Genomic DNA, 25209 nt, shown 5'->3' on the forward strand with positions numbered 1-25209 from the left:
CATGTCTTCACTCCCCTGAGTCACACCCGTTCTATATATACCCTGCTTTGTATTAGAGTTTTCTTCGACTCATCATCCAAACATTGATATTCAAGCAAGAAATCACACCAAATAAGGGCTTATTATGGGTGTTGTTACAATGGAATGAATTTTAAATGAAAGTTTTTCCCTTGAATAGAGAGTAGGACTTATGTTGTCATTTTAGTGCATGTAGATTTACTTCATAGCCTGGCCACTGATAGAGGTTCTTTCCTGCTTAATTAGCCCCCTTTGATAGAGGTTCTTCAATCTTCATATGTGGAAGAGACTGTTCACGACCCAACCTCTGAAGCTTCTCAATTCCACCACAACTGTTTTGGTATTTTGCCTTCATCAATTGTTCAACAGAGAAGATCTCCAAATCTACCTATTCTTGTTCCAACTTGAGAGCAACGATAAAGTCTAGAGAAGACCGGAAAATTTTCATCAGTTCTGAAGATGCATGCAAGAAGAGGAGTTCAAGGTTCAACCACCTTTCCTTTTCAAAGGGACAAGCTTGTATAGGCTATGTTGGCCTTCTCATTTGCATATACATTAAAATTAAATGGTTTCGGCAGAGGCATTCAAAGTGATTCCCCTTTCTGACCCCAAAGCCCTAAACTTTGAATAAATGCAAGAAAGTGGAGACAAGCTGCTAGGTTGGTCCTGTGCAGGAAAGAAAATAACACGTGGTTGAGAAGCAAGTGTGGGACCATCTTGGTCACTAAGTCATGTTCTCATGCATTTAAATGGGCTCATGTGACCATGTATGTAAAGTCTATACATACTTTTCATGTGGTGATTTTAGATGATGATAACAATAATTGTAATAATATATATTAAAATTTTTTACATATAAAAGTAATTTTATTTATTATACATTTTATTTTTAATATGATGAATATATAATATTAGATATGTGTCCAAATATTTTTATCAAATTTATGTATTTTTAATATTTTTAATTTTATTCTGTAACTCTGACATAAGGGTTGACACATTTGACCTAAAAGGTGAATTGTTGACCTATCACCAAATAGAAAAATAATTTTATTTTTAAGTTTCTTTTAAATTTTGTATTTCATTTCCATCATCAATAAAAAGAGATTTTATTTATCATATTTATTTTTTCTTTGGTATGATTAATAAAAAATATTAGAGATATGCTCAAACGTTTTCTACCGAATAAGAAAACAATTTCATTTTTGGGTCAATTTTAAATTTTTTCTTTCATTTCCATTATCAACAAAAACAAGTCTTTTTCATCAGTTATTTCTCTTTAATATACGTAATATAAAATATTAGAGATGTACCCAATTTTATTTTACAGACTCTTTCTTTGTTTTGTAATGTCTGTATTTATTTTTATTTAAATTTTTGGTTGTTTAACTATAACATAATGGGTTGATGCATTTGGTCCAAATGTTTGAATTTCTTATAAACCACCTAGATGGAAGAATTGTTTCTTTTTTTTATTCAGCTAGGTAGAAGAATAGTTGTATTCCTAGCTCAATTTAAAAATAAAAATAAAAATTAGTATAATTATTAGTGATAAAAAAAACTTAAATATAAAATTTAATAAGAAAAAATATGAATTAATATATATAATGAGAGGAAATTCACTGAACTGAAAAATAGTAGTTCAAATCCCTTTGGAATTAGATAGAAACTAAATTTAAAGATTGGCTGTCACGTGTAGGGTTGGCATCATATTCAAACTGCTATTTGTTCCCTAGGGGATGATACAGAGAAGTAATTAGGCCATTTTGGTTTTCCACTTGTAAAACATGTGTAAATAGGATTTACATTTACAACCTATTTTGTCTCACTACCAAACTTAGCCACTGTTTTCGTTAAATGGCCCAATGCTTTAGACTTTAGCCCGTTGTGGACTTATAGTAGTCATCAAGACACCTTGCTAAAGTAGGGCTAAGTTAGATTGGGTCGGCCTACATTAGTTAAGCCTTCAATGTCAGTTTGGTTTGTACTTTGCAATGGATTAAGGACGCATTTGGCATTCCTTATTTTAAGAACTTATCTCTTTTTTTTTCTGTTAAAAACTGTATTCATACCGGCATTTAAACCATAAAAAGGAGATAAATCCTTAAAATAAGAAATGTCAAATGCAGCCTAAGATGATCCTATAGGTATATTGAAAATCAAATACTCAATAGGTATCATGTACTTTAGGCCAATTGTCAATTTAGTATTCGTACTTTAAATTGTGACAATCTAGTACCCGAACTTTCAATTTGGGCCAATTTGATATTCAACGTTAGATTTTCATCGGATAGAGGATAAAAAGTCTTAAATACCCCCAGTGCTATTTCGACTAATTAAAATTATTAAAATAACCCATCGAGCAATGCAAATAGGAACCACTGTTCTTGCATTTACAGAGAACCAGCCCCCTCAAGCCGATGGTGTCAGACGAATGTACTGCATGGAAAGTTGATTTCAACATACACGACGCTGGAAAATTATTGCGCCGCCAAGAATCCTAGAAGTAATGTCGTTTTCAGAGGGGAGGAGAGTGCACTGAAACATGCCACAAATGAAATCGACAGCAACACCACCAGACAGAAGTATAGAAACCCATCGATTTCTCTTCTCAAACCCACTAGCCAATATACGGGAACGCTATAGAGAAAAGCAAAGAGTAGAAGGAAGGGGAGGAATACCAGGGTGTTGGCTGTTACGTAGGACGAGACTCTGTAAGCTCCTTTGGAGGTCTCTCTCATCAAAATTCTTCTCTCCTGTAAGAAAATCGGTAGCGCTTCTGTTGTTGAAGAGAGCAAGAAAGTGAGATTGAAAGCGAAGAAACTGAGTTGTGCGTGCAACTAGACCTATTCATGGGCCGGGCTCGGGCCGAGCTTTTACTCATTAATGGAAATACGCTAGGCCCGAGCCCGAGCCCAACCCGACCAACAGGCCTATAACTTGGGCCCGAGCCCGGCCCTGATAAAAAGCCCGAAGCTTCAGCCCGAGCCCGAAACCCGACCTAATAAAAAAAAACTACAATTTTCCCTATTCAAATTAGAAATAAAAATTCAGATGTTTTTTTTTCCTATTTAAATGAACAATGGGCCTATAAGATGGTTTTTTTCCTTTTCTTTTACGTTTTAAAACACAATTTTACATTCTTAAATCAAAAAATTTATTCAAATGGACATAATCAAATAACCCATTTTAAGTCTAATTTTAGGTCGGGCCGGGCTATTTTGACAAAACCCGAGCCCGGCTCGATTTTATTGTAGGCCAGGCTTTTTGGCCCGAGTTTAAGCCCATGGGCCTAGAAACATGTTCAATCCCATCCGGGGGTCGGGCTAGGCTGGGCCAGCCCATCGGGCCACCCGGCTCATGAACAGGTCTACTTGCAACCTGGCCCGGGTGGTGTCATTGTTAACATTCATGAAAATGGTTCCCAGCACAACTCCGGCCACTAAGGCTTGGATAATTCGGGCCGCAAAAAGTTGCTTGGTTCTGAATATGTTGCTGCAGAATCTCTGGCTTTGAATTAAGACCTCTTGAAAACGAGAATTTGGGTATGCTTTTCTTCGATAGAATCAGATGCCGAAGTTGTCGTCAACCCGCTTTTCTTGTTGCTCGTCTTCTTCATGATGATTTTCAGCAGCTTTATCCTCAATTGACAATTGGCCTTCAAGAGTCGACGAGGTTTGTATACCCAGAGTTGAAGGGATGAGAGATCCATCGAATGGATGCCCAAAGATTGTGGAACAAGGGGGCGAATTTCAAAAATTTTTCTCTCCCTTCAATTGGGAATCGCATTCCCTTTTTAGAAAATCATATTTTCAAGGATCATTCTTGAACCATAAACTGAACCAGATCTGAACCAAAAGGAGTAGGAGAGGATTATACCTAATATGGAGAAACAATATCTCCCAACGAAGGTGTTCACGCCCAAGGAAGGATCCAAAGACTGCTCCCACTGAAGATGGCGTAGTGCAGGATGGAGCAGAATCAGCAGTGTTCTTCTCCAAGAACTCTGTCCTTCGCAAGAAACAGCAGGATGGCACGTGAGCACAACTTCCTATCAATTCTTCCTCCAAGAACTGATGTCAAGATCAAATCTTGACTTCTCTCACAACTGGAGATCGAACTAGCAAACAGGGCGGCAAGAACAGGGAAGTGGCAAGAAAGAATTTTGCAGGGTTGCTTAATTCTTTCTTCTGTGATTTCAGCACTGAAGATGATTTGATTATGTGTCTTCTGAAGGCTGCCGCCCCCTCCTTCTTTTGTTAACCTAAAAGATTAGCTCCTAATCCAATTAGGAGCTGCTTATCCAAATCATATTTGGATCAGCCCTCTCTTTAGGTGATAAGGATAAATCCTTATCTTATCTACAGATTAGATTAGCTTTCTCCTAATCTCATTAAAGGTTTCTAGATCTGAATCACATTTAGATCTGGACTCTCTGAGTGGATAGGGTCAAGACCCTATCCTATCTGCTAATCCATCTCAGAATTCGCCCCATAATTAACTAATTAAATAGCCCAGTTCGAAATGGGCTTTAGGCCCATTAAGCTTATGTGCTCCTTAACCTTCCTAACTGTTGCTCAGTTGGGCTTCCTTGTACGGCGTGGGACCCAAGCATTGATCTACACATCAGCCACATGGGTTCGGCCCAGCCTTTGTTACAAGGCCTGGCCGAATACACTGTTATGGACAATGCACCCCCTGAAACCCATCAAATGGGCTCTATGGGCCCAAAACTTACCCTAAGTGGTCCCTGGGCCAAACCACCTTGTAACACCTAGGGACTGTGGGCAGATGCAAGATTAGCCCATCAGGTATTATCCTCAATGGTCTTACACTTAACCTCTCAGCCCATAATGATCATACACTGCCCGACAAGAGAGGACATCTCCCTCAGCTGCAAGGAACAGTGTTGCACTCTCTACTTATATGGATCCCGAGAATTAAAACTTTCTTACAAACATTTTGGAAACCATAATATATATACTTTTATATCTCATATAAAATATACTTTGCAAAACAAATCTCAACGGTTGAAATCGGCTGCCGGCAGTCTTGGTTTCCATCAGTGAGAGTGCATCCCCGATCATTACCTTTGTCCGACAAAGGGGTTGATCCTGTCACTATGATCACCCACTCAGATGAATTCTCAGACTGTCCCAACATACCCAGGTTTTGACCCCCGCTAAGGATCTCACTGATTGGTACATCAAAGACAGCCCAATCCGACACCTAGTGCAGTATCATAATCGAGTCTAGGGGTCGGGTGTAACTTTTTAGTTTTGCCCATCAATCTCCAAGGTCCAGGGCAATATTGGAAATCTGGTCCAGTTCAAAGATTCAATCAATCCTACATTGTATGTGCCTAGGGTCTCACCCTGGCAGTTGAGACAGGCCACCCCAACCGACTTGGTGGCACCACAGTGTCAACCTTATCAGGATAGGTCTCTCCAGACCGATCCACTGGTTGTGAACATTTTAAACTAACACGAGTCACATTAAGTGTCTAGTTTAAGAGTATTACACAGAAACATACCAAGGGAACATGAATCAAATATGCACTTTTATTCATTTACAATAAATTCATAAAGTACATCATACTGATTGAAGCTAAGGGCATACAAATCTGTCTAACAAGAGTCTCTGTAACACCAATGGTGAACTCAAGCACATTGACATGGCACGGAATATAGTGGCCAGCATCCTTAAGCCGCTTCTCGAGGAAATCCATTATTCCATGGTGAAGAACAGTTCCATTTGATGGCAAAACAACTTGATTGAACAGCTCGAGAATGCGAAAACCAGGTTGATGGATAGTTAACACAATTGTCTTACCTTGGTTCAGCACCATAGTTTTCAGCAGCGTGACCACATGGAGAGCTGATGCAGAACCCAGACCTGACGTTGGTTCATCGATCAAAAGAACAAAAGCGTCATGGACTAAATCAACTCTAGTGGAGACCTTGCGCTTCTCACCGCCTGAGATCCCACGATCTGAATCCCCGCCAATCCTCGAATCCTTCACATGATCTAACCCCAGCTCTTTCAGCAGCTCTCACTCTCGCTGCAGCCACATTACGCCCACCACATCCCCTCAGACGGGCGTTGTACATTAGTGTTTCTTCGACTGTTAGCTGCGGGAAGAGCGCGTCGTGCTGGGTGACGTAGCCGGACACTCTCCGAAAATGTGCAGCATCCATGGGCTGATCATTGACAAGAACCTGACCGGAAATTCTACCCAGTGGAATCATTCCAACAAGATTTCCATCGGAAGCAGTGCCATTTTTGGTCGAACTAGAGGGAAGGGGGGAATCTGATCAGTAGAAGTCTGATCAGCTGATCAGATTTGAGGGAGGGGAGGAGAGAGGAAAGAGAGAGAGAGCTAGAGGGAGTGGGGAATCTGATCAGTATTTCAGGGAAGGAGGAGAGAGAGAGGGAGAGGGGGGATTCTGATCAGTTGTCTATATCAAAAGGATTCTAAAGTTTTTCATTAGGGGAAGATTAAAGTCTTGAAACACCATGATCATGATTTAAAGTACTGGCACTCGGCCTAAAGTATAAGATACCTATCAAGAATTTTCCTTTTTTTTTATATCAGTGGAAATGAGATTCTCATTCCAAATGGGGAGGCTTGAATGGCCCTTCCCTCAAATGGTGAAACGCCATTCTGCCAGAAATTAGAATTGGGACCAGACCCTTATTCCCATGAATCAAATGGACCCTTATTCCCATTCCGTTTATGGACGGGTCAGTGGGGAAAAGTAAGGATAAGACAAAAAGTTGAGTTAAAAGGACTCCTCCATAAGGATAAGACAAAAGTTGGGTTTAAGTGGAAGGAACAATGAACATAAACTTTGACACCTCTGGCTTATCAATTAAATGGGAATTGATGAGCATTTGGATGCATTGCAAGATATTACAATGGAAGGATCTTATCAATTTGTAGAGGTAACCTCGGTATCTTCTCCATCAACTTAGCAGAATGCTGGGTAGCAACTCACAAAATGGTGGTGGAGCTGAAAATGTTGGATGGTAAGCAATTCCAACACAACAACAAAGTGTTTGACAGATCGTATGGATGTGAATGGATAACCAGAGAATGTGACAGATTAAAAGAGGATCAAGCATTTGAGATACAGCGTTTGCACATTTGGAGGGAAGAGAACCAGGATGCTGATTGGTTACCAAACAGGGGGCATAGAGGCCTTCTTATTATATCAAGGGACTATTGGGGAAGAGCTTTTCTTCAAGAAATTTTCAGTACTGTTTTGTCTCAGGGCAAAAAACCGATATTTTGCTTTCTAACATAATTATTAATTTATTGTGAATCCTAATATGAAAAATACTCCAAGTTGATTTTTTCTAGTAAACCAAAGCTGATTTTTTTTGTGGCCTATGTTTCTTTTATCATCTCCCACGTTACAATCAGAGCCTCAATACTAGAAAGTAGAAACTGTCAATATAATTAGACGAGGCTTAAAGTACTTGGGAAAACTTATGTGTGTGTGTTTTAATCAGGGGCATAATCACAGATTTTATTGAGCAAAACTAAGTCTAAAATCCGAAATTTTATCTAAAATCAGATTTTAAAATGGAAAGACCTCAATGGAACCCACCTCAGAAATTTTAACTAGGCCTCATTCTCCACAACCCAGCTGCAAGTCATTGTTTTACATAACGTTTAGAGTGTGGCCCTTGAAAACAAGGACATGAAGAATGCTGGACTGATTTGTTGTTTCAAAGGTGTTTAGATGGAGAGGAAAATACCAAATAGCTTCATCTTCCAAGGGGCCAAGGCTGAATGACACTTTTGACCACAAAAAGGGCAAATTTAGGTTTTAAATATTCTAGAACAGCCACATGCAATCACAAGCAGATGGAATGTGTGACCGTGTCCTAATGGTAGGGGTAGATGCACCCATATGCAATCACAACAGTAGGAAGTTTTAGTCCATTTCCTAAAAGCTAGGAATAGTTTAAAAGGATTTGTCCTTTAAAAAAGGGAAATTTTGTATTTTGGGCCCGAACTTTAAAACACGACAATTCAGTATTTGAACTTTTAAAACGTGACAATTTAGTACTTATTTGTTAATCAGCTGTTAAATGGCGTTTGAAAAGACATAAATGTTCTTCAAGTGTCATCTAATTTTCTTTATTGATCACTCAAACGTTGACAAAAATTGAACAGTCTCAAATCCTTGCCTCTTCTGTTTTAAAAAGTCGGGGCCACGTCTCAATGGACATTCTGTTGACCCCAACTTTCTTGAACAGAAGAGACAAGGATTTGGAACTGTTCATTTTTTGTCAACGTTTAATTGATTTATAAAGAAAATTAGATGACACTTAAAGGATAATTATAAAGAAAATTGAAATCATAGGCCTTAAACCAGGCTCGATTCAACCTGGACCTGATCAGACCAGGCCCATGACTAGACTACAGACTAGAGCCATTAACATAAGTGCTAAGTCCAGCCCGGCCTGACCGATCCATGATCACTGGCAGGCATCCCATTCACGTACGTAATTTTAATGGTATCATAATCTAATAAAAAAAGTTTTTTAAAAAAAAAAAAGACAAAAAACCATTTTGAACTTAACTGCAACTGAATGACTAGTATCCATAGAGGGATAGGTCTGACTAAAGATAAGCACTGGTTGCTACTTGATTGTGGACAATTTTATTTCTTGATTTCTTTTCTTGACGAGGGCCATAGTTTGGAGGATTTGGGACTGTATTTTCGGGATTTTCGTAATTAGTATTCTCCCCACATGTTTGCCTGTTTGGAATTGATTGGCTAATTGTGTGATGAGGAATACAGCAAATGCATGGCTTTAAGGTGAAATGATTGGCTTCTATGGGAATGGTTTGCCTGGTTATGTTTTCCATTTTCTATAAAATGAGAACTCAATTTATGCTTTGCATAGAATATGTATGAAATATGTATATGGCCTTGTATTCTATTTTGAATGGAATGAGAGATCCAACGTTCCTGGTCATGGTTTTTAAAAACGAACTGGTTAGGGGTTCGGTTATCGGTTCGAACAGTTCGATCATTCGATTTGAACAACTGGCCCGTTCTAATAAAAAATAAAAAATTTTAAAAAAATTAAAAAAATTAGAAAATGGTCAAAACCATTTGAAAGGTTAACTGGCCGGTTCAGCGGTTTGTTGACCAAAATCAACGGTTTTGGGAGAAAACGAAACCGGTCAGGTGACCGGTTCCCGATTTTTCCGGTTCAATCGTCCGGTCTGGTCCGATTTTGAAAACCATGTTCCTGGTTTTAGTATTTTGAGTGTCTGAATATTCCTTTTGTAAGAGCTTATTGCTTTGTCTTTTAGTAAATAAGATTTTTAAGAGATTGGGGGCTCGTTAATGGCTGAAGCTGAAGTTGGGTAGACTATAATAAGCTTGAAGATTTTCTTATTAATTATTTTATATATTTCTAATTTACTTGCCAAGAAAATACAAATTTATAAAATTAAACTTTTTTAAGTGTATTTATAAGCTTTAAGTGTATCGCCCATTTGCCCTTGCATTGTAGGGAGTTCACATTTGCTGCGACCAAAGTTGCTGCAACCTACGGCGACAACCAATGAAAATGGAACACGCCAATCCAAATTTCTGCAATTCAAAGTTAACGGTAACCTGCACTATGTGTTAGAAAAGTTAAAACAAGTAAATTTTCTTTTTGGGTTCCATCTATAACATTACTCTACCCCCTCGTCTATTTCTCTCTGCTAACCGCCTAACCCGAGAGGCAAATATACGACTCCAACCCTATCCCATTCACTTCACTCCAGTCCGGCGGCCACAATAATAACAGACTGTAGACGATGGCCACAGTCACTCTTTACTCCAGTCTACGAAGAAGAGATCCTCCAAGGTCCAACTAGTTTGGATACCTCTGCTTTTAACATCAGAGGATTCCCGTATAAAAACCCTATCTCCCCAACTTTAGAAGCCCTAGTTCTATGGTTCTAAAATCAAATTCTGGACTGTCTTATTTCCACTCCAAATTAAGAGTCTATGGTTCTAAGATTTCAAAGAAATATAATAAGGATTCCCAGAAAACATAGACTTAGAGAAAAGAGCTTTGTTCTTCTCTAGAATATGTCAAATACTGATTGAAGATGATGAAATTATTTCTTTCTTCCTTTGGATAAATAAAATTGGGGTTTTCATTTGTCAATACTGATCAAGCACTAAATGTAACGTGTAGTTTTGAGATCAGAGCGTAATGTTATTTGCTCCAACAATACGTTCTTAAAAGGCGTTTTATTTCTATTAGTGTAGTGTAGAGATAATCATCCAAATTCATATGGTATTTTGATTTGTCAAAACATTTTTGGACCCTTTACCATGGGTACTACCGTACTATAATAGAAATTGCCCTTCCCAGGCCTTCCAAACTATTCGCCCTTTCAAACACAAATTTTTCTTACAGTACGTGGTTGGATTGTCTTCTCAAACAAACACAAGTTTGATTTTCCTGAACGTTACAGCTCTTTATGCTCACACCCAACATATCAACACACTGTTATGGGAGCATGTTAGGCTGCCGATCATCTGCCGACCAATAAAGTTGTATTTGATACCATTGCTGCTTTTATTTGTAATATTTTAGGTTGGTCAACATAATTTTTTTTGTGAAATTGTCTTATTACATTACAAATATGTAATAGGCATTGGATTGAGTGTTGGCATTTATAGTAGAAACATCAGGTTTGAGATTTCCTGAAAAAACAACACTGATACCAAATATTGTATTGATAATTCAAAGCATTTGTGGTAAAAAAAAAATAATCTTATAAAATTTGTATTTACCAACCTAAAACTTTGCAAGTAAAAGTGACAATAATTCCAAACACAACCTAAGATGGGGTTTTAAATTTATTGATTGTTTTTTAACTGTTGTAATTAAAAATAACTTCCTATATTAGTGTTTTATTGTTGGGTTCGATCATGATATAGAAAGACATGATACCAGAAAAACTTACATCCAATTAACCGGTATTATAAAAGAGGTGATCAATCGGGTGGTTTTCTTTTTTTTTTTATAAAAGTCTAGTGGTATTCAACACAATTCGCAAGGGTGCTTTAATTGATTAAAACTCTTATAGTATCATGTCTTTTCGGTATTATATCATGGATTTTTCCTTTACAGTTTTAGTATAAATGAGCAAAAATCATGTTTGTTGTTGACTTTGAGTTGAGGTCCATTTATGCAAAAAGAGGAAAGGAAAAGAAAAAAAAACGCCATGGCACATTTATTTAAAAAAAAAAAAAACAAAATGCTTTTCTAAATTTAATTTCTATTATCTTTTAGGTGAATTTCTTATAGATGTGGCACATTTACGCTTTTTTATGTTGTTTATTGATGCATTTGTGGTTCCTCACGCACCCTATCTATAGGGGTGTCAATCGATCGATTTTGGATTGGTCCAATCCAAACCTTATCAAATCGGATTTGGACGGTCCATTATAATTATTGTATTGGGCCAATCTAAAATAAATTGGTCCATATTCTTATTGGTCTAAATTAGACCTAAATCAAATTTCTAATAATCTGATCATGAGGCCAAACCCTTGTCCAATTTGAAACTGATAAAAACTAAAGTCAACATAAAATCACTTTTATGAAAGTACTTTTATGAAAGTACTTTTATGAAAACACTTTTACAAAAGCACTTTTATAAAAGTAATTTTATGAAAAGAACTTTTACGAAAGCACTTTTACAAAAATACTTTTATAAAAGCACTTCTATAGAAGTATTTTATAAAATTACTTTTACAAAAGCACTTTTACAAAGTACTTTCATAAAAACACTTTTATCAAAGTACTTTTATTAAAGTACTTCTATGAAAGTACTTTCATAAAAGTGCTTTTTCAATGCCAGAAGGGTATTTTTATAATTTTCATATTTTCTTCATTTTAATATATTTTTTGTAATTTTTTATATGTTTTCTTTTTATATAAATTTGTATATTTCATTAAGTTTGGATTGGATCCAATCCAGTCCATTTACATTTAATGGATTGGATTGGATTTGGTTTGTATTGCATTTAGACTGAATTGGGTCCAGTCCATTTATAAGTGGACTCACATCGGATTGGATTGGGTTGGACCAAATCCAGTCCAATTGACACATCTACCTATCGTAGCGAAACCCATCTCCCCGGGTTAACTTTGACTGTTGGAGCCCAACAGCATAGAATGTTGAGACAGTTTCTGGGCTGGGCATGTTCTGGGCAGTTCACCTATTCATGCCCATGCTCTGGTATTTAATTAAAATAAATTAAGATGTAATAACTAATTTACCCATTCTCATGGTAATGTGACATTTCCAGAAACTGTCTCAACAGCCTATGCTATTAACCCCCAACAGCTAAAGTTTTTCCCATCTCCCACCTCTCCCCTCTTGAATTACATATGCCACGTGGCAAGCATACTGGTGGGAGGGAGGGTGTACTACTCTGCTGCTTCAATTAGGTAGATGGTTGATTATGCGGGCCCTCCAAATAGGAAGGCGTATCCATATATGAGATGCATTTCAGATTTTGTTTCACAGGGCTTCTTGTACCTCGTCCAAAATAAAACTATAAAAGGTCCTTGTATGGATTGATTAATCGAGTTCCAAAATATATAAATAGATTGATTTATGGCATTGTGCAGTATGGTGGTAGGCATCCACGTGATCATGTGAATTTCAATCGCTGTTCATTCACGGACTCAGCAGCTGCTTAAGATTTACCATCACCCACCTAACAGTCAAGAGTGACCATGCGCCCATCCCTATTACTGTATTCTCTCTGCAATCTTGTTTCCCTTTTTCCCTTTCTTTCTCTATGGCCGAATTCACTCCTCTCTTTCTCTCTCTATCTGTCTGTCAGTTAAAGGCCACATGGGAAAGCATCATTCCTTGCGAATGGTGTGGAAACCCAAGGTTCTGTGATGCCTGAATTCTACTGATTCTGTGACTTGAAGTCCCTTCAGCAATCCCAATTAACCAGAGGAGGTTGATGTGGATGGATAGGTCTCAATTGTTGATTATAGTGGGTTAGAGGATTTTCAATTTTGGGTGTACAACAAAGCGCTAGGATTTGATAAGAGGCTGTCCTCGTGTGTACTTCCGTTCAGTTTTTCATGTTCTCTCTCCTTTTTTTTTTTCGAAATGATTTTAAGGTCCATTTTTGGAATTATAATCAGAATCAAAATGGTTTATTTCCATAATCTGTTTAATTTAAACAGTAACGAGAATGAAAATTGGAATCAATAGGAATAAGATTTTATTCCTAAGGGAGGGGTAAGAAATGGCCATTCCCTTAAATGGAGGATTGCCATTCCACCAGGAATGAGAATGAGATTTCTATTTCGTCCAATCAAACAATTAGAGTCAAAATAACCCATTCCTATTCCAATTCTAAACTCCTATTCCTACAAACCAAACAGGGCCTTATCTTTACAAAATGTAGCAGTGGGATGGATATCTTTTCATCTTGGGCCACTAGATGCATGACCTAAGGAGAAAAAGTTAGCTTTCCTAAGTGCTCTATAATTCTCAGCTCATGCAATATCTAAATTTAGGGTTTGGAGCCTTAGGGTCTGTAGAAATAGAATAGCTTGTGGCCCCCATAAGCTGTAACATATCCGTATGTTCCCTTGTCCACCATTACTGGAGTTGAGGCCCCCACGCCACGCCCCCCCCCCCCCCCCCCCCCCCCCCCCCTCTTCCTCCTTTTTTTTTAGAAATAAAATCTCCATTATGTGAGTATTCCTCATCCTCATAATAATAACACCACCACAATTTAGTATTCCTCAAATTCACATCCCCACAAACGTCTCACAGCATATATGGGGAATATCTTCCGATGATAAATACAGAAGTGGAGCATTCGTGGGGCACAGATGGGAACTCTCCCTTTTCCGTTGTTCTGAAGGCAGGAATTATTGTACGGAACCTTTTAATAACATAAACTCCTTTGGATTTCATAAACATAATTGATAGATGCTCCTTCATGCTTTGAGTCCTAGGATTTCCGGATCTCCGGCTACCTCTTTTTCCTTGTTACTTCTAATGTTCTCATACACATGCATAAATACAATGAGATAATGAAAAAAGAAAATCATTCTTTTAAGATAACAGAAATGGACTTCCCATTAAACTACAAAGCCAACATTTCTCTTGCAAAAGCACTTGCCCATACCAAATTATTTACTCCAATTTAACAAAAACATTTTTTGGAGTTTATTTATAAATTATAATGGCTCTCTGCTTCTCTAGGCTTATATTTATTGAGAATGTATCATTCCTCCAAGTGGTCCAGTTGACGTCCTCCTCCATTCCGGAATGACAAATCTAATTGGTATCTTTTCTTCCCCTTTTCCTTCCCAGTATTTGCTTCAGAGGTGACATTGATTTTTGCCCTTTATTTGCACCTCGAGAAATGGAACTAGTGGATAATTGATTTGGTTGAATCAATTATATTCCATGCACTCAAATCATAATCAGTCAATTTGCTTTTCTAGTTTAAATGTTCTACCATTTGACAATGGAAGCAACAGTGAGCAGTTGAGAACTTTGTATTATTCTCGTTCCAAAGCTTTTAAGTAAGGGTTCGTTTTGATCGTGGTCAGAATTGGAATAAAAATTGGAATGGTCTATTTTTATATCCTATTTGATTAAAATAGGAACCAGAATTGAAATTGGAATCAGTTGGAATAGAATCTCATTTTTAAGGAAGGGTGAGGGAATAACCATTCCCTTAAATGTGAAAATGCCATTCCACCAAAAATAGAAATGAAATTTTGATTCGTCCGATCAAATAGTTAAAATCAAAATAACTAATTCTAAACCCTTATTCCCATGAATCAAACGGGCCATAAGTTATATTCTTTGTAGGTGAAATAAGAGAACATACGCAGAATGCATTTGAAATAACATGCAATATCCGGATGGAATAGAATTTCACCCAAATTCTACCATTTCCCAAGAAAATACAAGTTCAAACTTGTAAGGTTGAAAGCATCAATGTGCTCCATATTGAAAAAATATCAATATTGAGCCACTAAAAGCTTTGAAACTCACAGTTTTATAAACTAACCATTATTTCATACCTACTGCTACTATTTAAATTTGACATAAGTTCTGACTCCTAATATTTTGCATATCCCAAGGTTAATACAAAATGTAAAAAGTCTAGAAACAAATTTCAAGTATGACAAGGAGAAGAAATTGAATAACTATGCTTGGCCATCACATGAGCTACGTACATTAGTCCTAGACCAAGTACGTATATGCCACTGAACACCGAGGGATATATCGATTAGGCACAATATAAGTAAGCATGTTAAATGAATACTGTGTTTATCATATCCGAACCGGATCCAATCAGCATCGCACAATCAGCAAAAATTGTGATAATACGCCATGTAGAAATGTAGCTTTCCTCCAATAGGGAATTGATAATATTAAGAGTCTCCCGCAAGAATTACATCCAAAAGGCTTAGACCTAGTCAGTACCTCTATTTCTTCGACTGAAACCTAAGATAATCTTTTTACCTGACTTGCTACAAAACTACCTTCATTTGTAGTCTCTGATAATCACACCCATTCCAGAGTAAAAGGTGTATAGAGCCATCAACATTTATCTTATATGAGGGGTGACATGATTTCACCCATCCCACCACCTGAACCCCTATAACCACAGAATTAGAATCACCAGCAATTTGTCTCTTTCTATCTATCAACTCCATGAACTCCACAATGTAATTCATTGTGCAGAAAATTCATGAGAAAATTCACAAGAAGAGGAAATGGAACGACTGACAGTTTTTTTCCCAGTGCTTGTCTTGGGCCTGTGGATTCCACAGTCAACGGCAGTCTGGGCCCATCAATAATTCTCGCTTTCAGATTTTGGAACCTTTGTATATATGGGTCTTATCCAAGAGATTTGGCTTGATTTGGAACTTAAAGAAAAAGAAAAAAAAAACCATTAATAAGTGCAGGTAAAAATGTTCTTAACTGGGTTGGGCGAAGGTTCCATTGGATATAAGAGACAATCCAATTAATTAGGCGGGACTCGACCAATGGTAGCTGCCCATGCTTTGACCTGAGCCATAACTCTACTTCATATTACAGTGTAGAGCAGTGCTGCAATGAAGAGTACGCCCTGAGAGGCTGAGATATGACAAACTCTGTTTAGTGTAACCATGGGTCCATGTGCGGTGAAGTTTAAGACCTACCTATATTGGGTTCTGAATTTAGCCATGTCTCACACACCAAAGCTCAGCATGAATGGGTGATGGCAACTGTTATATGTTTTCACCTTCTGACCTTGCTCTGATTTTTCGGTAGGTGATTGGTTAGATGAGTTTTATGCAACAACAGGCCCCAAGAAGTAATTAGGAAAGGTAAATTAAGGTGATAGTGTTATTTGATTCTTAGTTTTTAATAGTAAGTTAAATGATCAGAGATCAATGTAAATAGCTTTTCTTAGTGTTATGATCCTCTCATCACATGTAAAATGGTAGGGTTGTCCTAATAGGAGGGAATCAAGAAAAAGTAGTCCTAGCAAACAGTAGGGCTCGGTTTGTTGGTACTCAAATTGTATGGCAGTATAAAATATAAATGAATGCAAATTTTATCTTATTTTCATTTTATATTTTGTTTTGTTTTGTTTGTTTAGAAGAGTAAAATAATGTGATCCCACTTTATATGAGAGAAAAAAAAATGAATGAAGGTACAGAAAAAAAGTGGTGCAAATTTTGTATCATTTTCTAAGATGTAAAGTCTACATGGCCAATAAATGCAAATTAGAAAAAGAAAAGTGCAAATAGTGCATCAGATAATAGTGCAAATCAATGTTTTAAAAATCAATTCAGAACTGAAACTGCTTTCCACTGGTTTCTAGGTTAGTGGTTTGACTGTCTAATTCAAATGCATAGCCTGTTCCAAATTAAAAAAAAAATTAAAAAATAATTCAAATAAAAAACAGTACCATTGTCTGAGTCAAATTGGTAAATGGTTCAACCACCTGAGTCAGTAGGTCGCTGACCAAGTCAATGATTTTTGGCCATAGAACGGATTAAGGGTGAAATGAAACTGATTGTCTAAACGTTTTTGGGCCAATGGTTTGACCATCCAGATCAACAAGAGTTTGAAAACACTGACACATATAGGATGCAATGTCCACTTTTAGCAAATTAAGAGAGAAATACAAAATATATTGACCTGAGTATGTCCAACCGTCCAAGTAAAAGAATGAAAGAAACTTAAAATGATAGCAAATTAAAAAGCCTAAATAAAAAAACTTACAAATTTTATTTTTGCAATTAGAAAAATAATAGTTTAATCAATGTTTTGCTAATAATGGGTAGGACTATAATTGCACAACCGAAACAAACATTAGGCTAAATGCTGAAAAGTCATTGTAAACAATATCTCTTGGTGGCTTGCTCCTTCCAAGGACAAATCCATCAGCTAAAACAAGGAAAAAGAGAAAGAAAGAAATTGTATAAAGGACAAAGTTGAAATCCATTTGATTTAAGATCAAACAGTTTGATTGATAGTTGTGTGTTAGGGCTATGAGTAGGTGAGAACCGGGAGATCACCCTGAAAGTATATGAACCCAATTGATCAATTTATAATGAATTTCAAGAGATAAAGACAAATCTTGATTATGATTATCTTGCAAAATTGATTGCATGATCCAAAATATTTGTCTTAACATCTTGTCCTTTACTAGTTTTTCTTTTAGTTTATTTGAAGATCATACTCACCATTGTTAGACTTGTCTCAGACAGGTTGGACCTTTGGTCCGGCAACCAGCAAACGGGTTGGGTTCAGTACCAAGTTCATGTCAGCCCAAACTTGACCCGACCCAATTAAAATAGAGAGGGTAGAGGGATTATCCGAACCCTACCCAATCTATGTATGAACATTCCAACGCTGCAGCCGCTATGGCAACAATCCAAACCACAACAACCCGAATCAAGTTCGACCTGACCCAACCAGATAGAGTCGGGTCAGGAGTGATATTACTATTTCACCCGCTCCACTGACATTGGGGTGTGTGTGTGTTTTATCTATATATTTTTTTTATTTTATTTAGATGAACGATCAAACCGGTCAGATAAGTGAACCCGTGACCCAGTGGTTAAATTAATTTTATTGGTTCCTTAGATGAATAATAGGGATTATACCGGAAAGGGGATAGTTATTCATTAAATAATTTATATTTGGATTTAACAATGTGAGATGTCCAAGATTTGGGGACAAGTGATTGAAAAAAGCAACGTATCTCCTTTGATAGTTTTCACATTCATTCATGTAAGAATTAAGATTAGATAATTTGTTAAAATAAGGTAAATTTGGGAGAAGATTAGGACAACATTTTCATTGTTTACGAGGATTTATTTATTTAACCACATCTTAATTTCTTAATTATTTAATAAAGACAGTTATGCTTAGGACATCCTGATCCCATTACTTTACTATTTTTTATCTCGGATATTAAACCAGCTGTTTTCGTTTTAATCTTATGATATTATATTATTGCGTATAAAGTATATACCATAGCAGCTTTCCAAATCTACGGGTATATACGAATTGATTATCAATCTGTTTATTAATGGCCTCATGGCCCACCTTCGAGATTGGTCATCTCTTCTGCATGCATGCCTGAAGCCCGATGGGATAGAGAATTAGAGATGGGGGCATTGTCTCTTTAAAACGAGAGATTCTCCACTGAATCAGAACCCACTCCCCTGTTAGGCTGTTACTATGTTTTGAAGCCGCAAGATGATTCTATTCAAATTTGACTACAGTTTTAACACCGTGAATTAGGAATCGTAGATGATACAATATAAAACGTCTCTTGCTAGAGCAGGCATTGGATACTTCTCTTTAAGCTAACAGATAGGACCCACAGAATATCATCATCACATGCAAACATTTGATCACCTCGCGACATCACATGCATGTGAGATGACACTTCACTTCTCTGCGTTTTAATTTAAACCCCACACCAGCAGTCCTATCGGACCTCTAACTCTAAGCTTCACCACTGTAAACACTGAAAGATGTTCTCTTCATTGATTTCTTCTTCTCGTCCATCATCCCTTCTCTCAGCCCTCACTGTTTTTGTTCTTCTTCTCTGTGTCGGTTCTGTTTCATCGTTCACTAAGATTGGCCAGGGATACCATCTCATCTCCATTGAAGAGTACCCTAATGGAGGAGGCCTTCTGGGTCATTTGCAAGTGAAGAAAAAGACCACCACATATGGTCCTGATATTCCTCAGTTGCTGCTCTTTGTCAAGTACATTCTCCTCCCTTTTAGTGATTCACCCTGTTTCATTTTGTGGATATCTTGTATCAATCTCTTTTGACAGATCATTACCGAAAATGCTTCTGATGTTTGGTTTTCTAGGCATGAAACACAGGATCGCTTAAGGGTTCACATAACTGATGCAGAGAAGCAAAGATGGGAGGTTCCATACAACTTACTACCAAGACAACAGCCGCCTCCATTGAAGAAAACTCTTGGGGAGTCTACAAAACTTCCTTTTACTGCTTCTGAGTACTCAGGCAATGAGCTTATCTTCAGCTATACTACAGACCCGTTTGGGTTTGCAGTGAAAAGGAAATCAAATGGGCAAGTCCTATTCAACTCAAGTGCTGATGAATCAGACCCATATGGAAATTTGGTGTTCAAAGATCAATATCTTGAAATCTCAACCAAATTGCCTAAAGATGCTTCACTGTACGGGCTTGGAGAAAACACCCAACCAAAGGGGATTAAGATACAGCCCAACGATCCTTACACTCTGTATACCACAGATATCTCTGCAATTAATCTCAATATGGATTTATATGGGTCTCATCCAGTTTACATGGATCTGAGGAATGCTGGTGGAGAGGCTTCAGCACATGCAGTTTTGTTGCTGAACAGTAATGGAATGGATGTGTTTTACAGGGGGAACTCCCTGACTTACAAGATCATTGGGGGTGTGTTGGATTTCTATTTTTTCGCAGGTCCAACTCCTCTATCTGTTGTTGATCAGTATACAGCCTTTGTGGGTCGTCCTGCTCCCATGCCTTACTGGGCTCTCGGTATGTTTTGCTATCTAAAATTTATTGTGATTCGCCTTCTTATTTTTATTACCTTAGGTTTTTCAGTTGTCTTAAATATATAAATTGAATGCCAGCTCTGGTTCATTCTTTAGACACATGGATATAATGCAAATTGTGTTTAGATGTGTAATTACTGCTTTATGTCGAGAGGACAGCAGATCATACAATTTGCCATTAAAAATGGCTAATGGCCTAATTAGTCTTGAAGTTCTAAAATCAGGATAATTTGATTGCTCTCCATTTTGGACACAGTAGATGATTAATAATGCTGCTTCTTATTGGAATTAAAAGAGATTAGTTTAATGAAATATTGACTGGTGGTGAATGGTTATCATATTTTTACCTACATTGCCTGCTTTTTTGATGATCACATGGTCTGTTGAATTGGACCTAGTTCTTTTAACACTCTGTAGTTGGTATTTTTTTTATAAGCTTAGTTCATGTTTTACTGAGTAACCCTCTCTTGAATTTGCATTTTACTTGACTAATAGTAATATGCTTCTTAACTTGACTTGATCGTAAATATAGACAAAAGAGAGAATTTTAGGCCTTCCCTTAACCCTTCCCATGATTTGATTGTCTGTTTTCTTTTTCTTTTTCTTTTTTTTTATGCTTTGATTGTCTGTTAGAAAGCAAAGAATCTCAGCCTTTTAGCTAGCTAGCTTTACAAAAAGCTACAAATTAATTTTCATGTTTGTCCTGCTAAGGGCAAGCCCTTTCCCTATAAGACGTGAGGAATCAACCGACACAGTTTCCTTATTTTCCCAGGAGAAAGGCCGGGCTGTTGAAAAAATTAAATAAGAAAACAAGAAAATTAAATTGATGTTGGGTCGTGTTGGAACCATCCTACTCCGACCCCACCTCCCGCGTCGGTTCAATAAGTTACACATTGAAGACAAAACCTTCTTTTTACTGTTACTAATGAGGAGAAAAAGATTTTTCCTTTTTCACTGAGGAAGCCCACCATGGGCATCAGATCGAGGATCACCCAGTACTTAATTAAGAGGGGTTGGGGCTTCATCCCTATACTGTTAATTAGATAGGGTTTTGACATAAACATAATAGAGTGCAGTTGATGTTTTAATTTCTTGATTCAAAGCCTTCTCACCTCTGATAGTTTGTCCTTGGAAGTCTGGACTATGAGACATCCAGTCATCATTTAATTCTTCTGCTTGGTTCAAAACAATATTTTATAATGCTCACCCTCCTCTAAAGTCTAAACTGATGAGTTTATATGTATAGCAATCAGAAATTTACAACACTGACTTAGGTTAATGTGAAATTTACAGGTTTCCACCAATGCAGATGGGGGTACCATAATGTGTCCGCAGTTGAAGCTGTGGTTGAGAACTACAGGAAGGCCCAGATCCCGCTGGATGTGATGTGGACTGACGACGACCACATGGATGCGGCCAAGGACTTCACCCTTGACCCCATCAACTTCCCTCGTTCAAAGCTTTCGGCATTGGTGGAAAAACTACATTCCAGAGGGATGAAATACATTGTCCTCATCGACCCTGGGATTGCTGTGAATTCCTCTTATGGAGTTTACCAACGTGGCATGGCCAATGATGTGTTCATAAAGTATGAAGGAGAGCCGTACCTGGCTCAAGTCTGGCCGGGGCCAGTCTACTTCCCAGACTACCTTAATCCCAAAACTGCAAGCTGGTGGAGCGACGAGATCCGGAGGTTCCGTGAACTTGTACCTGTTGATGGCTTATGGATTGATATGAATGAAGCTTCCAACTTCTGCACCGGTAAATGCAGAATCCCAAAGAACAGACCGTGTCCTGGCAACCCTGGGTGGCTCTGTTGCTTGGACTGTGAGGTGATAAATAAGACTAGATGGGATGATCCACCTTACAAGATAAACGCTTCAGGGGCGCTAGCCCCGATAGGAAACAAAACAATTGCTACAAGTGCTGTTCATTACAATGGGGTGTTGGAGTACGATGCCCACAGCCTGTATGGTTTCTCTCAAGCCGTTGCAACCCACAAGGCGCTTCAACAGCTCATTGGCAAGCGCCCATTCGTGCTATCACGCTCCACCTTTGTTGGGTCAGGATCGTATGCTGCACATTGGACTGGTGACAACAAGGGCAAATGGGCGGACCTCAAGTATTCCATATCAACTATTCTCAATTTTGGCATATTTGGGATACCTATGGTGGGTTCTGATATTTGTGGGTTCTACCCAGCGCCCACAGAAGAGCTCTGCAATCGCTGGATTGAGCTTGGGGCATTCTACCCTTTCTCCAGGGATCACGCAAACTACTATTCCCCTAGCCAGGAGCTCTATGTATGGAAGTCGGTTGCACAGTCGGCTCGAAATGCTCTGGGCATGCGGTATAAGCTCCTCCCTTACTTGTACACCTTGAACTATGAAGCTCACACTACTGGCGCCCCAATGGCCAGGCCGCTGTTCTTCACGTTCCCCAATTTCACTAAGTCCTACGGCTTGAGCACACAGTTCCTGCTGGGCAGCAGCGTCATGGTCTCCCCGGTCTTGAGGAAGGGGACATCAAAAGTCAAGGTACTGTTTGCTCCAGGAACTTGGTACAGCTTATTCGATATGAAGCAGACTATTATCTCCAAACGAGGACACTTCCTCACGCTTGATGCGCCATTGCATGTCATCAATGTCCATGTGTATCAGAACGCTATCATCCCCATGCAACGGGGAGGTATGACATCCAAAGAAGCGAGGATGACGCCATTCAGCCTTGTGGTGACATTCCCGGCAGGAGCTGCCGAGGGACTGGCTAAAGGAAAGCTTTTCCTTGATGATGACGAGCTTCCAGAGATGAAGCTTGGAAATGGGTACTCTACTTACATAGATTTGTATGCCACTGTTAGCCAGAAAACGGTGAAGGTGTGGTCGGAAGTTCAAGAGGGTAAGTTTGCCTTGGAGAATGGATGGATTATCGAGAAGGTAACAGTATTGGGATTGGGTGGAATAGGACAGGATCTGTTTATTGAGGTCGATGGAGAACCAATTTCAAGCCTTTCAAACGTTGAGTTTAGTGCTTCGGAACACAACTACTTGGAGAAGCTAGAAGATGGGGGAGATAAAGAGAAGACGGTGATGGTTGAGGTTCAAGGATTAGAATTGCCTGTTGGGAAGAACTTTGCTATGTCCTGGAAAATTGGGGTCAAAGGATGAGGTTGAATGCATGGAGATTTATCTCTCAATGCCCGCCCTTATTTTCCCAATTTCAGGTTCTCTTTCGGTTTCTTTTTTCCTTTCTTACAATTGTTGTTGGGTTACCCATTGTTAAGGGTGAACAGACAAACTACTCATCTCTTGCCTTGCAAGCAAACTAAGACTACTCTAAAGACTTATATATGGACCCTTCCTACTTCCTAGTTCCTTTCTTTTCAAAGTTCCCCCAACTTGGGTTGAACTTTGAAGAATCAAAATTAATTGTGAAATCTGCAAGTCATAAGGCCGTATTGGCAGTTCAATGGTCCAATTTCGGCTTGCTTTCTTTTTGATTAATCTTTGTTTCTCCTATTAAAATAATTAGAGGGTGAGCTTTTGGCCCAACGTTGGATTGTTCCATCTCAGCTTGGATAATCAGTGTTCAAATTTTGAAAACAGTGTGCAGGGGTGAAGGTTCATCCGTTCATGCATGTCCCTCCCCCAACCCCACGTTGACAGGAGCCTCGTGCACTGGCTTCCCTTTTCTCCTTTAAAATTAATGAGACAATTTTGCATCAGCCTGCTTGCAAATTATACACTGAAAACACATGAATGCAAATCTGAACAAGATGCAAATTTTTGCAACCAATTTGGATAGCTCAATGGAGATTATGTTGAAACAAACGCACCTTCAAGAGAATAACAGTCGTATTTTGGTAATGGAATTTGAGCAAGAAACCTCTAGCTTATAGATTTCAACTTTGTTTCATACATTATTTTTGTATTTACGTGGTTGTTCATATTTCAAATTTGTTTTATAACAAATAAAAAGAACTCACAGAAATCGTTTAGGCTGTGTTTGGTTTTTTTTAAAAAAAAAAAAGAGTAGGGAATGGTAGGAAACCTTTATAAACCATGTACAGTCTTCCCTACCATTTTTTAAACCAAACACAGCCTTAAATCATAGTTCCCTAAGCGGAAAATTTGAATGTTTACCTTTTGAAACCAGCTTTTTTTTTCTGTATATGGTACTTATTACTTACCAAAGGAAAACTAGAGCTAAGATGTCCATGAATGGCTTAAAGAAAAAGGCAAAGTTGAACAAAAAATGAAACCTGCAAAACTGCCCGTTACACCCCCTGTGGTGGATGTGGAGGGGTTGGGCCACACAGACTACCCAACCCATTTTCTATTGATGGACCTGACCCAAAGGCCCTCACAAATTGTTTCTACATCTCTACCTACAGCACATCACCCTAGTATATCAGGAACACATCCCGGAGATATTCCCAATGCATTGATGTAATGTCCTGTTGGTAGAATGTGAAAACAACTTGTGAACAGCAGATCTGAGCCCGTTATATTGTTGGGTTTTCTCATATTGAGCTTAGGGCGTAGGGTATTTTTTTAAAGAGGTTGTTCAAATCTTGTACACTCATTATCATATTTTTAATAGATCTATGTTTTTCCACCCCCTGTGAGCGTAGGCAAAGGCCCAACCACATAAGTCTATGTATGCTCTGTTTTTTCTTTCTTCTCTTGTTTTTCATATCTTTGTTTTACTTCGTTATTTTGTACCACTATCTATTGTTATTGGTTTTGTGCAATACCTTCATTAGAAATTAGAAGGGCAATGAAGAAAGGGAAGTCACCCCACCATAAGCCTTTTGTAAAAGTCAATACGAAGATCAGCACTAGGGGTGCAACTTGGGAAGGCCCAATCCGAGCCTGAACTGATTAACCCAGAATTTTATACGGGTTGGGTTTGAATTTTTGGTCTTTGGGCTGGGTTTAGGCCCAAGAAGTCAATCATTTTAATTTTTTGGGCCGGGCTCGGGTCTAGCCCTTAGGTAGCCCAAATTCGACCAGAGCCCGGCCTAACTATATACATTTATACATACATATGTTTATATATGTA

At 38.2% G+C, this 25209-nt stretch overlaps 1 protein-coding gene and 1 pseudogene across 1 annotated transcript; one reads left to right on the plus strand and one right to left on the minus strand.

The window, feature by feature from the left end:
* Positions 1-2498: 2498 nt before the first annotated feature.
* On the minus strand, positions 2499-6427 carry LOC104603112 (ABC transporter G family member 10 pseudogene; annotated as a pseudogene).
* A 12595-nt stretch (positions 6428-19022) lies between these two features.
* LOC104602975 (alpha-xylosidase 1-like) lies at positions 19023-23648 on the plus strand. Its single transcript, XM_010266856.3, has 3 exons — positions 19023-19334; positions 19446-20128; positions 21439-23648. Exons 1-3 carry the CDS (start codon positions 19099-19101, stop codon positions 23310-23312), a joined length of 2793 nt encoding a protein of 930 aa, XP_010265158.2. The 5' UTR covers positions 19023-19098; the 3' UTR covers positions 23313-23648.
* Positions 23649-25209: the final 1561 nt, after the last annotated feature.

This window comes from Nelumbo nucifera, chromosome 4 (genome assembly GCF_055504915.1).
Source record: "Nelumbo nucifera cultivar China Antique chromosome 4, China Antique-T2T, whole genome shotgun sequence".
Taxonomy (NCBI): Eukaryota; Viridiplantae; Streptophyta; class Magnoliopsida; order Proteales; family Nelumbonaceae; genus Nelumbo; species Nelumbo nucifera.

What these genes read in the sequence shown, in the direction of transcription:
- LOC104602975 (XM_010266856.3), top strand. Translation starts at nt 19,099, where the DNA reads ATGTTCTCTTCATTGATTTCTTCTTCTCGTCCATCATCCCTTCTCTCA. An exon ending in CAGTTGCTGCTCTTTGTCAA is followed by an intron (nt 19,335 to 19,445) that starts GTACATTCTCCT and finishes TTGGTTTTCTAG; the next exon opens with GCATGAAACACAGGATCGCT. An exon ending in CATGCCTTACTGGGCTCTCG is followed by an intron (nt 20,129 to 21,438) that starts GTATGTTTTGCT and finishes TGAAATTTACAG; the next exon opens with GTTTCCACCAATGCAGATGG.